Source organism: Emys orbicularis, chromosome 1 (genome assembly GCF_028017835.1).
Source record: "Emys orbicularis isolate rEmyOrb1 chromosome 1, rEmyOrb1.hap1, whole genome shotgun sequence".
Classification (NCBI taxonomy): domain Eukaryota; kingdom Metazoa; phylum Chordata; order Testudines; family Emydidae; genus Emys; species Emys orbicularis.
Window position 1 is genome coordinate 306395425 of NC_088683.1, and position 15469 is coordinate 306410893.

At 47.4% G+C, this 15469-nt stretch overlaps 1 protein-coding gene across 2 annotated transcripts in view; it reads left to right on the plus strand.

Annotated features, from left to right (window-relative positions):
- Positions 1–15469, plus strand: part of DNAJC15 (DnaJ heat shock protein family (Hsp40) member C15) — a 49135-nt gene that overhangs the window by 11934 nt on the left and 21732 nt on the right. For both annotated transcript variants that reach the window (XM_065419905.1, XM_065419913.1), the window contains exons 2-3: positions 851–902; positions 3396–3469. In XM_065419905.1, the coding sequence (XP_065275977.1) occupies positions 851–902; positions 3396–3469 (126 nt within the window). The remainder of the gene's footprint in view (positions 1–850; positions 903–3395; positions 3470–15469) is intronic.

Below are 15469 nucleotides of genomic sequence, written 5' to 3' on the forward strand. Positions count from 1 at the left end.
GCCCGCCAGGGTAAGCACCCTGGTGGGCCGGGCCAGTTTGTTTACCTGCCGTGTCTGCAGGTTCAGCCGATCGCGGCTCCCAGCGGCCGCGGTTCGCCGCTCCAGGCCAATGGGGGCGGCGGGAAGCGGCGGCCAGCAGATCCCTCAGCCCTTGCTGCTTCCCGCAGCCCCCATTGGCCTGGGACGGCGAACCGCGGCCAGTGGGAGCCGCGATCAGCCGAACCTGCGGACGTGGCAGGTAAACAAACCGGGCCCACCAGGGTGCTTACCCTGGCGAGCCACGTGCCAAAGGTTGCTGATCCCTGGTCTAGGGACTGTGCCTGAGTTAATACTCCCTTTCCTAATCCCAGAAATTCTGTCATGATGAGATTCCTGTGCAAAGCCCTAATGCAAACTTTATTCCATTCATAATCACAATCCAACCACCCAGTTTTTTTAGTTATTATAGGGTTTTCTGTTATCTGTGTCCTTTTAAACTAAATTGGAGTTTTACTGTGTGAATTATTTCAAGTAACCCTAGCAGAATGGTTTGCGTGTCATTTCATTTTCCAGTGTTTTCTGTGTTTCTAATTTCATGCATTAAAACGTATCCAAGATTTTATTACATTTTTACACACTGCACGTATTGCTGCATTCCAAAGTTAAAATACATGGAGAAAAGGTTGTAATTTCCTTTTATAAGAAAATAATAAAATATTAAACCTTATTAGAAGATTCACTAAAGGGTTTACAGAAGTAGACCAAATGGTATGCACATTCAGACTTCAGAAATGCTCGCTGTTGCAACAGATTTACAATTTATTTAAAATCAGAACTTAAATTTTATACTGACTCAATTTTTCTGTTATAGGCCAGAACTATGATGGCAGTTGGCCTGGGTGTTGCAGCTGTTGCATTTGCAGGTAACTGAACAGCCATCTGAACATGCGGTCCCAGTGTGATACTGTGCCCAAAAGGGCTAATGCGATATATAAGCAGGAGCATAAGAAGTTGGAGTAGGGAGGTTCCATGTGCCACTGGTGAGACTATAACTGGAATATTGTGTCCAGTCTTAGTGTCCACCCTTGAAGAGGGATGTAGAAAAATTGGAAAGGTTCCGAAAAGAGCTACAAGAATGGTTTGATGTCTGGAAAACCTGACCTAATGAAGTTGAATGTGTTTAGCCATCAAAGATAATAAGAGGTGACTTCATCACAGTCTACAAGTACCTACACAGAAGGAAGATATGGGATAATAGAGTGCTCTTTAATCTAGTTTACAAAGGCATAACAAGATGCAGTGGCAGAGAAATGATGCGTCTTTTCCCCACTTTGAATTTGTCTAGCAAGTTTTAGCAGTGAAGGTAATTAACCATAGGAACAACCAGTGTTCCCTCTAATTTTTTATGTCCATGTGCGGAATGAATTTTGTTATGTGTACCAATATGGAGGTGATGTGTGACAAATCACCTTCATATTGGTGCACATAACAAAATTAATGTGGTGGGGGTAGGGCCGAAGGGTTTGGAGTGCGAGAGGGGGCTCAGGGCTGGGGCAGAGGGTTGGGATGCGGGGGGGGGGGGGAGAGTGAGGGCTCTGTCTGGGTGGGGCCGGGGATGAGGAATTTGGGGTGCGGGAGGGGGCTGAGGGCTGGGGCAGAGGATTGGGTTCAGGGGGTGAGGGCTCCGGCTAGGGGTGAAAGCTCTGGGGTGGGGCCGGGGATGAGGGGTTTGGGGCGTGGGTGGGGGCTCAGGGCTGTGGCAGAGGGTGGGAGTGCGGGGTGTGTGTGTGCAGGCTTTCGGCTGGGGCCAGGGATGCAGCTCGGGGCCGGGGGAGAGGTGCCTCTCCCCAGTCACAGCAGCTCCAGTGGGGCTGGGCTGGGCTAAGGGAGGGGCTCCTCTCCCCTGGCTGTGGCAAGTCCGGGGCAGGTCCGCACTGGCGCCGGCGGGGAGGGGCGCCTCTCCCCACTGGGGCAGGTCCGCACTGGAGCTGGCGGGGAGGGGCGCCTCTCCCCACCGGGTCAGGTCCACGCTGGGGCCGGCGGGGAGGGGCGCCTCTCCCTGTCGGGGCAGGTACGCACTGGGGGAGAGGCATCTCTCCCCACCGCAGCCCTGAGTCCCTGCGTGGGGCTTAATAGGCAGCTGTGCGGACGTGCAGCTTAGAGGGAACTTAGGGAACAATTTACCGAGGGAAGTGGTAGATTCTCCATCTCTTTAAATCTTTAAATCAAGATGAGATATTAATTTGAAAGATAGATTCTAGTTCAACCACAAATTATTGTGTTTAATTCAAGAATTACAGGTTGAAATTCTATGGCCCATGTTACGTGGGAGGATCAGGGGTTCCTTCTGGCCTTGAAATATACAAATTGATTTCTGTTCACTTCAGGTAATCAAATCAAACCATATTAACTTGATTTCTTTGTAAACCTAAGCACACACTTGCATGATTGAAATGACCTATGTAGACATCTTGATCGTTAAGAATGAAAGCAAAATGCTATCTGGCTAAAGCATTATCTTATTTTAAAAAATAATTAAAATTGCATAATGGTGACTAAATTTTCTAGTATATAGTAAGCAAAAAAACAACCACCACCACCAAACAAAACAACAGCCAAACAAAAAAACTGATAATTCCTACCATGGCTCTGATGCAATTTCAGACACTGAACTTAGTAGACTTACTCCATTCTTTCCCAAATGGAGTAGAATTTACTGACTGATTAATAGAGCTCCATCCAGTCTGTTTTGTATTTAGCGAAGGTCATGGCTATGTTGGGTCTTTAATGGTGCTGGATCCAAAAAGACTCCGTTTTTCACTAAATAAATAAAATAAGAATGCAAAGAATTACCATTCAGTGTGATATTGGTGCAAAGTTGTATGAACACTGTAAGGAGTAGATTTGGAAACAACTTTGAGCTGTACTTATTTTGGTGAATTACATTACAAATACAAGCTATAATTGCTAATTGCAGTATTTCCTACAATTTACAAGGCAAATATCTCAGTTTATCCTAGCCAAACATATCTGAATATATTGGCCTGGGGAAACAAACATTGTGAATCTTGCAATTCATTATTTTCTTTTTAGATAAAAACCAAACTTTCCCCCTCTTCTTAATATAAAGATTGAAAAATGCAACCTATTGCAAACTCATCAGGGAACTGTTCTGGGCCTGACTACAAAACTGACTGCTCAGGGAACATCTTGAAAAGCTGTAAAGTGTTACAGTGCTTGCCAGCAAACAAATGACATGAATAGATTAAAAATGGAGATGGCTTTGATTTTTAGACTAAAAGTCCTGTACTGGTATTATACTTGCAAAATAAGTGTTTGCACAGGTAAACATCTGTAAAGGTTTCTTTTTTTAAGTGAAGTTTGCTTTTTTTAATTGTTATTTAATTGTTTTTCAGGTCGCTATGCTTTCCAGGTCTGGAAACCACTGGAACAAGTATTCACAGAAAGAGCAAAGAAGATTGCAACCGCTGTAAGTTTAGAGGTTATTTTACCATAAAAAAATTAAAATTATATTTAAAATCACAAACATGATTTAAAATTGAAGAGAAACATTTTAGGATATCTAGTTAGGTTTTCCAGTGCAAGATTATTCTCAGTGCTACATGCTCCAGTGCTTTGTTCGGTGTAGTTTTAAATGCTTCCAGATGAATTTTTCCTCGACATAGGGGCAAGTGGACAAGGTTTCTCAGGTGCTATGGGGCAAGGGGTTCTACTCCCGCTATTTCCTAATCCCCAAGGCAAAGCGGGGGTCTCAGACCCATTCTAGACCTGTGAGAGCTCAACAGGTTCATGGTGAAGTTGAAGTTCCGCATGGTCTCCCTCAGCACTATTATCCCTTCCCTGGATCCGGGAGATGTGGTATGCCGCCCTTGACATGAAAGACGCATATTTTCACATAGCTATTCGGCTGGCACACAGACGATTTCTGCAGTTTGTAGCCAGCTACAAATACTCTCAATTCACGGTCCTCCCCTTCGGTCTGTCGACAGCCTTCCGAGTGTTCACCAAGTGTATGTCGGTCGTAGCAGCATTGCTCCGCAGGAGGCAGGTGCAGGTATATTCCTACTTCGACAACTGGCTACTCATGATGCGCACCAGGGAGCTGGTGGAGTCTAAAGTCTGACTAGTCAGAGCTACTTTTGAGAGGCTGGGACTCCACAGCGTGAACAAGTCAACCTTGTCACCGACTCAAAGAATAGAATTCATCGGTGCGGTGCTAGACTTGGTGCAGGCAAGGGCGCTCCTGCCAGAGATCTGATTTCAGACCATGACAGACATTATCCAAAACCTCAGGAGGTAGCTGACCACTACTGCGAGGGGATGCCTGAGTCTCCTCGGCCACATGGCAGCCTGCACTTACGTGGTCCGGCATGCCAGACTGAGGCTCAGACCATTTCAAGCATGGCTCACGTCTGTATACTGCCCGGGGCGCGACAGCCTGGAATCTGTGGTCACGGTGCCAGACCAAGTACTCGAGTCCCTCCAGTGGTGGCTCAACCTTTGCACAGTGTGCAAGGGAGTCCCCTTCAAAAGCCCCCAGCCCTCCTTGTCCCTAGTAATGGACACGTCAGTTCTGGGCTGGGGGGCGCATCTGGGAGAGCTCCAGACACAAGGATTATGGTCGCAGGACGAGCTCTCCCTCCATATCAATATCAGAGAGCTCAGAGCAGTATAGCTAGCATGCCAAATCTTACTATCCCGGCTCCAATTCCAGTGTGAGGCGGTAATGACGGACAACACCTCAGCCATTTTTTACATCAACAAGCAAGGTGTAGCCTGCTCTTCCCCCCTTATGTCGGGAAGCCCATCAGCTATGGGAGTTCTGCATAGAATGCCTCCAGGTGAATGGAGTGGGCTATCTCCCAGGTGTGCAGAACAAACTAGCGGACTATCTCCGCAATCACGAGTGGGCCATGTGTCCGGATGTCATATATTCCATCTTCCAAAGGTGGGGGTTTCCCCAAGTCAATCTGTTTGCTACCAGGAGCAACAGGAGGTGCCCAATGTTCTGTTCCTTTCAGAATCACAGCCCGGGTTCAATCTTGGATGCGTTCCTGCTTCCCTGGGGAGACCGTGTCATGTATGCCTTTCCACCATTCCCACTCGTGCACAGAGTACTACTAAAATTCTGCAGAGACAGAGCTGTAGTAATTCTGCTGGCCCCAGTGTGGCCCCGTCAACATTGGTACACCACGCTTCTGGAGCTGTCAGTGGACACTCCTATCGTGTTACCACTCTATCCCGATCTGATCACACAGGACCACGGTCACCTTCACCACCTGGACCTCCAGGCCCTCCATCTCACAGCTTGGAGCTTTATGGCTAAACCCAGTGAGCTGTGCTCGGAACCTGTAAGAAAGGTCCTGCTCAGCAGCAGAAAACCATCCACCAGGGCCACTTATCTGGCCAAATGAAAGTGGTTCACTTGCTGGTGTGCCCAACATCACACTCCTCCACTCCAGGCGTCTATACCACTCATCCTGGAGTACCTTCTTCACTTCAACCAACAAGGCCTGGCAGCGTCATCCATCAAGGTACACCTCGCTGCTATCTCGGCCTTCCATCCGGTCATGTCTGGACGCTCCATATTTGCTAATCCTATGGCAGGACGTTTCCTTAAGGGCCTGGAACGGCTATATCCTCAGGTTAGACAGCCTCCTCTGGCATGGGACCTTAACCTGGTCCTCTCCAGATTAATGGGACCCCCATTCAAACCGCTAGCAACTTGCTCCCTTCTCTACCTGTCATGGAAGGTAGCCTTCCTGGTGACCATCACATCAGTCAGTAGGATGTCGGAGTTAAAGGCCCTTACCTCCGACCCACCCTACCCGGTCTTCCACAAGAACAAGGTGCAACTCAGACCTCACCTGGCTTTTCTCCCTAAGGTAGTGTCACAATTCCATATTAGCCAAGACATTTTACTACCTATCTTCTATCCCAAGCCCCACAACAGTACCCAAGAGCAAAGGCTGCACTCATTGCATGTTCAGTGCGTGTTAGCATTCTACATCGAGCGCACAAAGCTGTTCAGGAGGTCGAACCAGCTGTTCGTGGCAATGGCAGACTACATGAAAGGACTCCCGGTCTCATCTCAAAGATTATCTTCCTGGATCACAGCCTGTATCCGCACATGTTGTGAGCTGGAAAAGGTCCCAGCCCTGCATCTTAAGGCTCACTCCACAAGGGCACAGGCTTCGTCAGCTGCGTGCTCCTGGCCCAGGTCCCGATACAAGAAATCTGCAGGGCAGCTACTTGATCCTCGGTGCATACATTCACCTCTCACTGTGCCATCACACAGCACGCTAGAGATGATGCAGCTTTCAGCACAGCGGTGCTCTAATCAGCGATTCCTTAACTACGACCCCACCTCTGGGGTAAAGCTTGGAAGTCACCCGATTGTTCACGTCGATTCCAAGCACTCGAAGAAGAAAAAACGGTTACTCACCTTCTTGTAACTTGTTCTTCAAGATGTGTTGTTCACATCCATTCCAATACCCATCCTCCTACCCCTCTGTTGGAGTAGCCAGCAAGAAGGAACTGGGGAGGGGCCAGGTTGGCAGGGTCATACATTGAGCACTATGAAGGCGCTACTCCAGGGGGCTCCACAGCTGACCCGATGGGAGCTACTGGGGGAAAAATTTTCGGCAACTATGCACATGGCGCGCGCACACCTGATTGGAATGGACGTGGACAACACATCTCGAAGTACAACAGTTACAAGAAGGTGAGTAACCGTTTTTTTCCTCCCTTCAAATTCCTTCTTTAAATCTTTATTTTGGTTAGCTTTGCAAGGATAGTCTCCAGTCAGTGCAGTTTCTTTCTTCTGACTTGTCCTACTCTATTTGCAAACTTAAAAATTTCAAGCATCATACTCAGCATCTTTCACATGTTCAGTGTTTATTTGTTATAACCTTCATCCCTCTGTTTTCTTCCTTGTTTGCCATTATTTCCTCTGTGTGTCTTATTTAGATTGTTTGTTTGCCAGGGCAGGAACAATATCTTTTGTGACAAAGTTCCTCCTCTATCTTGGTGGGTCCTGCGCTTATTGGCGGATTTTCTTGCCTCAGAGATTCACCATGTGGGTTGGGGAACAGCCCAGAGACCTTCCCCTCTGGAAGAACCCACAGTCCAGGTCAGTTGGGAGGTTTGTGGGGAACCCGGGCCTGCCCTCTACTCTGGGTTCCAGCCCAGGGCCCTGTGGACTGCAGCTGTCTATAGTGCCTCCTGTAACAGCTGCATGACAGCTACAACTCCCTGGGCTACTTCCCCATGGCCTCCTTCAAACACCTTCCTTATTCTCACCACAGGACCTTCCTCCTGGTGTCTGATAACGCTTGTGCTCCTCAGTCCTCCAGCAGCACACCCTCTCACTCTCAGCTCCTTGCGCCTCTTGCTCCCAGCTCCTCACACTCGCACCACAAACTGAATTGAGCTCCTTTTTAAAACCCAGGTGCCCTGATTAGCCTGCCTTAATTGATTCTAGAAGCTTCTTCTTCATTGGCTCCAGGTGTCCTAATTAGCCTGCCTGCCTTAACTGGTTCTAGCAGGTTCCTGATTACTCTAGTACAGCCCCTGCTCTGGTCACTCAGGGAACAGAAAACTACTCATCCAGTGACCAGTATATTTGCCCTCTACCAGACTCCTGTACCCCACTGGTCTGGGTCTGTCACACTTTGTTTTTCTCTAAAGTGCATTGTAAATTTATGGTCCAGTATGTGTATTAAAAACTGTCCAACAGCAACCAACATTTTTTGGCATTTCTGTTTTACAAGTATCTTCTTTCTCTTGAGTATCGGTGTTGGGATATGTTTTCCCAGAATGTATCAATTTAATTATTTTCTGCCTGTGACTCAGAAGATGTGGGCAAAGCAGAACAAAACTGATATTTCCATCTTCCAACTGTGGAAGGAGATAGCATATAGGGTACCCTTTCCCTAGGATCCTGCAAAAGCCCCTGCTCCCCAAACTCCTTTGTGCTCTATCTGTATGGTTTTTGTGAAGAGGGATTCAAAGCTAGAGAACGTAATCAATAAGAGAGTTCCTTCTAGTACTCTCTGTCTTCAACCTATTGCTTTCCGGACAATGTTGACTACTGAACTAGTAGCTATCACAGCAATCATTACTTCTGCTCATGCTGCTGGAGTATACATTTAATAGTAGCATAGTTGTCTATGGTTAATGTTATCATAGAAGAGACTAGCTGAGCACATGGAAATTTTGGGACCCGTGGGTATGGGCTATAGTTCCCTGTGGTTCACCTCAGGCTCTGTATAATCAGAGACCTCACCCAAATCCTAATTTTATTTATGTTTGCAACAAGTCCCAGTTAATTACAGTCAAAGAGTAAACCACATATTGATTTTCTTCCAGATCACTAACTGAACCCATGCTGAGTGATTATTAAATGGTCATTTAAAATGCCTGTATCTTGTGTCTCTCACCTATTTTTTATGTAAGCAAAAAGCATGAATAGTCAAGAATTCTGGTAAACTTTTAATTAAGATTATTAACTGAAATGTATTGAAATTTACTCTGAATCACTGTAACTTACGGCAGTTCAGTAGTATTTTCACTTATGTATATATACTTAAGTCCAGCCTTCAAGTTTCCACTGTAATATGTTATTTCAGTGAAAGGATTAGAGGAAATATTTTGTGTTTTTTAGGGGATTTAAGTGTTTACCTCACCTACCATCTCCTGTAATGCGGCTTTTCCAGAGAAACACGTCTTTTCCAATTAACTTAGCTTTTCAAAGTGTCATTTGCCACTGATGTCACTAGTGCTGCTTACACTGTTCTGCTAATTCTGTGGTGACATGAGTCTGTTGTCACCAAAAAGAGTGAAACATTAATTAGTCATTGGTTTGCATTACTGAGGTAGATATTACTATTATTATAACTTCAGTCACTTTTAAAATAAGAAATAAATGAAAAAGAGGTATTTTAATGACACTACCTTGTTGAATTATTGATACATATGAAGACTGAGCTGTAACAATATTAATTCTAAGACAAAATGAACGTCCATGACCCTCAGTACTCACAATCATGGAAATTCCCTATTCCATAATGAATATATCCCCTCTTTAGCAAACATGGAGTACTACAATAATTAGTTTGCAATTCTCTCCTTTCCAGTCGGAGTTTGGGATTCTACTCAGTCAGGCTATCATGTGACTGTCAGAGTCTAGGAATGAGATTGGGGGATCACCTCTTCTGTGGTTCATATAACTCAAGTCAGCCGTTCTAACACAATGTATAAAGTAAAGATGTTGAAAAGTCTGGGAAGAGGAAATGAATCTTGGGATTTGCAACATGTGCAGTATTACAGTGGTACCAGAGTGCCACAGTAGGTTGTATCATGACATCTTTTTAAAGGTTGATCTTTCTAAGTTCTCTAAAATTGACTTGCTTAGTTGGATTTCTTTGAAATTTGGCATACTTCAGGGGGATGCATGGTAGAGTTAGTGAGCCAAATTTTGAGTCATTTGAGCATGGGATTCCAGAGAGAGAAGCCCTGAAAAATGCTGCATATTTTTATTTTCTCAGAGCTAGAGATCAAACTTTTGATGATGTGATGTGGGTCAAAATGATTCAAGCTGTCAAGCTTTACGCAAGGTAATGCATGGCACCCGCTAAATCATTTTTACACTGTGAATATGCCAATACAGAAAAACAGCTAGTGGGTTTCCATTCCTGCCATTCTGCATGCTTTTAAAGCTCAGTTCTTATAAGTGCTGTGAAGTCTGAATGGTGAATTGGATTGCTTTGAAATTCGGTGTGCCTTGTGAGGGTGCTGGGGTAGGGTTAGTGATCCAAACTTGGAGTCATTTGACCCATGGGTTCCTGAGTTACAGTCCCCGCCAAAAAAATAGTTTCCTTCTGCTGCCTTTTTCTGTTTCACTGAAAAGTACTGATGACTAGATGAATCACAGACCTCCTTATGGCTGTGAATTCACCCTTCCATTAACGTAACTAAGGATAAGTTCCTCATTTCCCTCCCCTCTATTGTCCCACCCCAGTGACCAAAGACAAAAGGAGTTTTGGACTGAGTGGCTGGAGGTTGGCTACAATTTATGAGTCATGGGTAGTAATTTCATTTTGGGTGGTGGGGTGTGTAATCAAAGTAATCAAGGAAAGAAAATTGTACATGTGAATGCTTCCTGAGAGGGAAGGTGTATTGAGGGGTGGAGGAGTGGGGAAATATGATGAGAGGGGTTGGGGATGCAGTGAAGAGAACAGGGTTATTGGAAGGGGCATGAAGGGGGATGGGTGGTGGTGGAGGGGAAGAGCTTGGGGGCTCGGGCGAGGGAAGTGTGGCACTCCACAGCTCTGCCAGTGCACCCCCACCTAGTGCATGCCACAACTCTGCCATTGCCCACGAACCACCCTGCACCTCCCAAAGCCTTTGGGGAAAATTTAGAGATGTCAGTTCTACCTGAGAGGGAAGGGGTAATTAGGGGGCAGAGAAGTGGGGGGGAAAGGAGGAGAGGGGTTTCGAGCTGCAATCAGGTGAAAGGGGAGGGGGATAGGGGGATGAATGGAGGTGGGTGGTAGGGGAGGGAGGCTTGGGGATTAGGGTAGGAGAGGTGGGATAGTGGGAAGGGGGACAATGGGTTGAGTGGCAGGAGGACTGGAGGAGAATAGAGGCAGGGATTCTTCCTTCCCATGTATGTGCCCCGATATGGGGGGGCTTTTTCCCCTTTAGCGAGTCCTGAGCCTCCCTCCCTGCCCTCCTCATATGAGCCGGGGTCTGGGGCCTTGCCCCTCTGGGAGTGTCAGAGCCCTTATGGCTGCCCCGCCAGGATCTGCGAGGCAGCCAGGATCTTCTCTAAGGGTATGTCTACACTACGAGATTACTCCGAATTTACAGAATTCCATTTTTGGCAACCGATTGTATAAAGTCAAGTGCCTGCGACCACACTAAGCACATTAATTCGGTGGTGTGAGTCCATGTACCGAGGCTAGCGTCGACTTCCGGAGCGTTGCACTGTGGGTAGCTATCCCATAGTTCCTGCAGTCTCCCCCGCCCATTGGAATTCTGGGTTGAGATCCCAAGGCCTGATGGGGCAAAAAACATTGTCGCTGGTGGTTCTGGGTACAGCCTCACCCCTCCCTCCATGAAAGCAACGGCAGACAACCGTTTCGCGCCTTTTTTCCTGGGTGAACACTGCAGACGCCATACCATGGCAAGCATGGAGCCCGCTCAGCTCAAGACAGCAGTCATGAACATTGTAAACACCTCGCGCATTATTGTGCAGTTTATGCTGAACCAGGACCTGAAAAACCAGGCGAGGAGGAGGCGGCGACGGCAGCGCGGTGACGAGAGTGATGAGGACACGGACACAGAATTCTCTCAAACCGTGGGCCCCGGCGCTTTGGAGATCATGTTGTTAATGGGGCAGGTTCTAGCCGTGGAACGCCGATTCTGGGTCCGGGAAACAAGCTCAGACTGGTGGGACCGCATAGTGTTGCAGGTGTGGGACGATTCCCAGTGGCTGCAAAACTTTCGCATGCGTAAGGGCACTTTCATGGAACTTTGTGACTTGCTTTCCCCTGCCCTGAAGCGCCAGAATACCAAGATGAGAGCAGCCCTCACAGTTGAGAAGCGAGTGGTGATAGCCCTGTGGAAGCTTGCAACGCCAGACAGCTACCGGTCAGTCGGGAATCAATTTGGAGTGGGCAAATCTACTGTGGGGGCTGCTGTGATGCAAGTAGCCAAAGCAATCACTGAGCTGCTGCTACCAAAGGTAGTGACTCTGGGAAATGTGCAGGTCATAGTGGATGGCTTTGCTGCAATGGGATTCCCTAACTGTGGTGGGGCGATAGATGGAACCCATATCCCTATCTTGGCACCACAGCACTAGGGCAGCCAGTACATAAACCGCAAGGGGTACTTTTCAATGGTACTGCAAGCACTGGTGGATCACAAGGGACGTTTCACCAACATCAATGTGGGTTGGCCGGGAAGCATTCATGACGCTCGCATCTTCAGGAACACTACTCTGTTTAAACGGCTGCAGCAAGGGATTTACTTCCCAGACCAGAAAATAACCATTGGGGATGTTGAAATGCCTATAGTTATCCTTGGGGACCCAGCCTACCCCTTAATGCCATGGCTCATGAAGCCATACACAGGCAGCCTGGACAGTAGTCAGGAGCTGTTCAACTACAGGCTGAGAAAGTGCAGCATGGTTGTAGAATGTGCATTTGGACGTTTAAAGGGTTGCTGGCGCACTTTACTGACTCGCTCAGACCTCAGCCAAACCAATATTCCCATTGTTATTGCTCCTTGCTGTGTGCTCCACAATCTGTGTGAGAGTAAGGGGGAGACGTTTATGGCGGGGTGGGAAGCTGAGGCAAATCGCCTGGCCGCTGGTTACGCGCAGCCAGACACCAGGGCGATTAGAAGAGCACACCAGGAAGTCTCAAAGGGGCGATTAAGAAAAAACAGAAAGCATACAAAGAATGGAAGAGGGGAGGGATCAGCAAGGAAACCTACCTTATTGAGGTCAGAGCATGTAGGGATGCAGTGAGAAAGGCCAAAAGCCGTGTAGAGTTGGACCTCGCGAGGGGAATTAAATCCAATAGTAAGAGGTTTTATAGCCATATAAATAGGAAGAAAACAAAGAAAGAGGAAGTGGGACCGCTGAAGAATGTAGATGGAGTGGAGATTAAGGATAATCTAGGCATGGCACAATATCTAAATGAATATTTTGCATCGGTCTTTAATAAGGCTAATGAAGGGCTTAGGAATAGAGGGAGCAGGACAGAGGGGAATAAAGGAGGGGCGATTGACATTACAGTATCAGAGGTGGAAGCCAAACTTGACCAGCTAAATGGGACTAAATCGGGCGGACCGGATGATCTTCATCCGAGAATATTGAAGGAACTGGCGCGAGAAATTGCAAGCCCCTTAGTGATAATTTTTAATGAATCTGTAAACTCGGGGGTGGTACCGTTGGACTGGAAAATAGCTAATGTGGTTCCTATTTTCAAGAAGGGGGAAAAAAGTGACCCGGGTAACTACAGGCCTGTTAGTTTAACTTCTGTAGTATGCAAGGTCTTGGAAAAAATTTTGAAGGAGAAAGTAGTTAAGGACCTTGAGGTGAATGGCAATTGGGACAAATTACAACATGGGTTTACGAAAGGCAGATCGTGCCAAACCAACCTGATCTCCTTCTTTGAGAAAGTAACAGACCTTCTAGATAAAGGAAATGCGGTGGATCTAATATACCTCGATTTTAGTAAAGCGTTTGATACTGTGCCTCATGAGGAATTATTGGTTAAATTAGAAAAGATGGGGATCGATATGAAAATCCAGAGGTGGATAAAGAACTGGTTAAAGGGGAGACTGCAGCGGGTAGTACTGAAAGGTGAACTGTCAGGTTGGAAGGAGGTCACCAGTGGGGTTCCTCAAGGTTCGATTTTGGGTCCGATTTTATTTAATCTATTCATTACTGACCTCGGAACCGAATGTAGGAGTGGGCTGATAAAGTTTGCGGATGACACAAAGTTGGGAGGAATTGCCAATTCGGAGAAGGATCGGGATATTCTGCAGGGAGACTTGGATGACCTTGTAAACTGGAGTAACAATAATAGGATGAGATTTAATAGTGAGAAGTGTAAGGTGATGCATTTAGGGATGACTAACAAGAACTTTAGTTATAAGCTGGGGACGCATCGGTTGGAAGTGACGGAGGAGGAGAAGGACCTCGGAGTCCTGGTTGATCGCAGAATGACTATGAGTCGGCAATGTGACGTGGCTGTGAAAAAAGCTAATGCGATCTTGGGATGCGTTAGGCGAGGTATTTCTAGTAGGGACAAGGAGGTGCTGCTTCCGTTATACAAGGCGCTGGTGAGACCTCATTTGGAGTACTGTGTGCAGTTCTGGTCTCCTATGTTTAAAAAGGATGAACTCAAACTGGAACGGGTACAGAGAAGGGCCACTAAGATGATCCGAGGAATGGAAAACCTTTCCTATGAAAGGAGACTTGAGGAGCTCGGTTTGTTTAGCCTAACCAAAAGAAGGCTGAGGGGGGATATGATTGCTCTCTTTAAATATATCAAAGGGATAAATACCAAGGAGGGAGAGGAATTATTTCAGCTCAGTACTAATGTGGACACGAGAACAAATGGATATAAACTGGCCATGGGGAAGTTTAAGCTTGAAATTAGACGAAGGTTTCTAACTGTCAGAGGGGTGAAATTTTGGAACAGCCTTCCGAGGGAAACGGTGGGGGCGAAAGACCTCTCTGGCTTCAAGAGTAGGCTAGATAAATTTATGGAGGGAATGGTTTGATGGGATAACGTGATTTTAGTCAATTGGGCATTAACGAGCCATCGCTGGTAAAATAAGGGTCCGGCTGTAGAATCTTGCCTGTATGCTCGGGGTTCTACTTATCGCCATATTTGGGGTCGGGAAGGAATTTTCCTCCAGGGTAGATTGGCAGAGGCCCTGGAGGTTTTTCGCCTTCCTCCGCAGCATAGGGCAGGGGTCGCAGGCTGGAGGATTCTCTGCGACTTAATTTAAAGACTTCAAGGGAAAGTGGGTGGGTCAGCTTTTGTGGCCTGCATCATGCGGGGGGTCAGATTAGATGACCATATTGGTCCCTTCTGACCTTAAAGTCTATGAGTCTAAGCGCTGCGCATCAGAGAAGCTTTGAAAACCAGTTTCATGCAGGGCCAGCTCTGGCTTTTTGGCCGCCTCAAGCATTAAAAAAAAAAAAAACAAACCTGCGGCGCGGCCGGAGCGCGGGTGCAGGGGGTCTGGCTGGGGAGGGGGAGGGAGCGGGCGGGAGAGAGAGGGAAGGGGGTGGCCAGGGCTACAGCAGGGGCGCTGCCATGCGGCCCCTCCCGCTGAGCCGCTGCCTGCCGCGAGGGCTCCGCTCCGGTCGGCGGGGAGGGAAGGAAGAGGACTGCCCTGCAGGGCGCTCTGGTTCTCCGTGCCGCCGCCCCCTACAGGGTGGCCGGAGCGGAACAAAAAAAAAAGCGGCCTTGTCGCCCTCGGATTGGGCAGAATGCCGCCTCGAACAATCTGCCGCCCCAAGCACCAGCTTGCTCAGCTGGTGCCTGGAGCCGGCCCTGGTTTCATGACTGGCCAGGCTACGGTGTAAAAGTTCTGTTTGTTTCTCCTTGATGAAAACCTGCCCCCTTGATTGACTCATTCTCTGTAAGCAACCCACCCTCCCCCTTCGATCACAGCTTGCTTTCAAAGGAAATAAAATCACTATCGTTTAAAAATCATGTATTCTTTATTAATTGATTATAAAAAGAGGGAGAGAACTGACAAGGTAGCCCAGGTGGGGTTTGGGAGTAGGATAGGAGGGAAGGAAAAGGCCACTAAAAAAGTTCAAAATAATGACAGCCTTTTGCTTGGGCTGTCCACTGGGGTGGAGTGGGAGGGTGCACGGAGCCTCCTCTCCCCCCGCGTTCTTACACATCTGGGTGAGGAGGCTATGGAATATGGT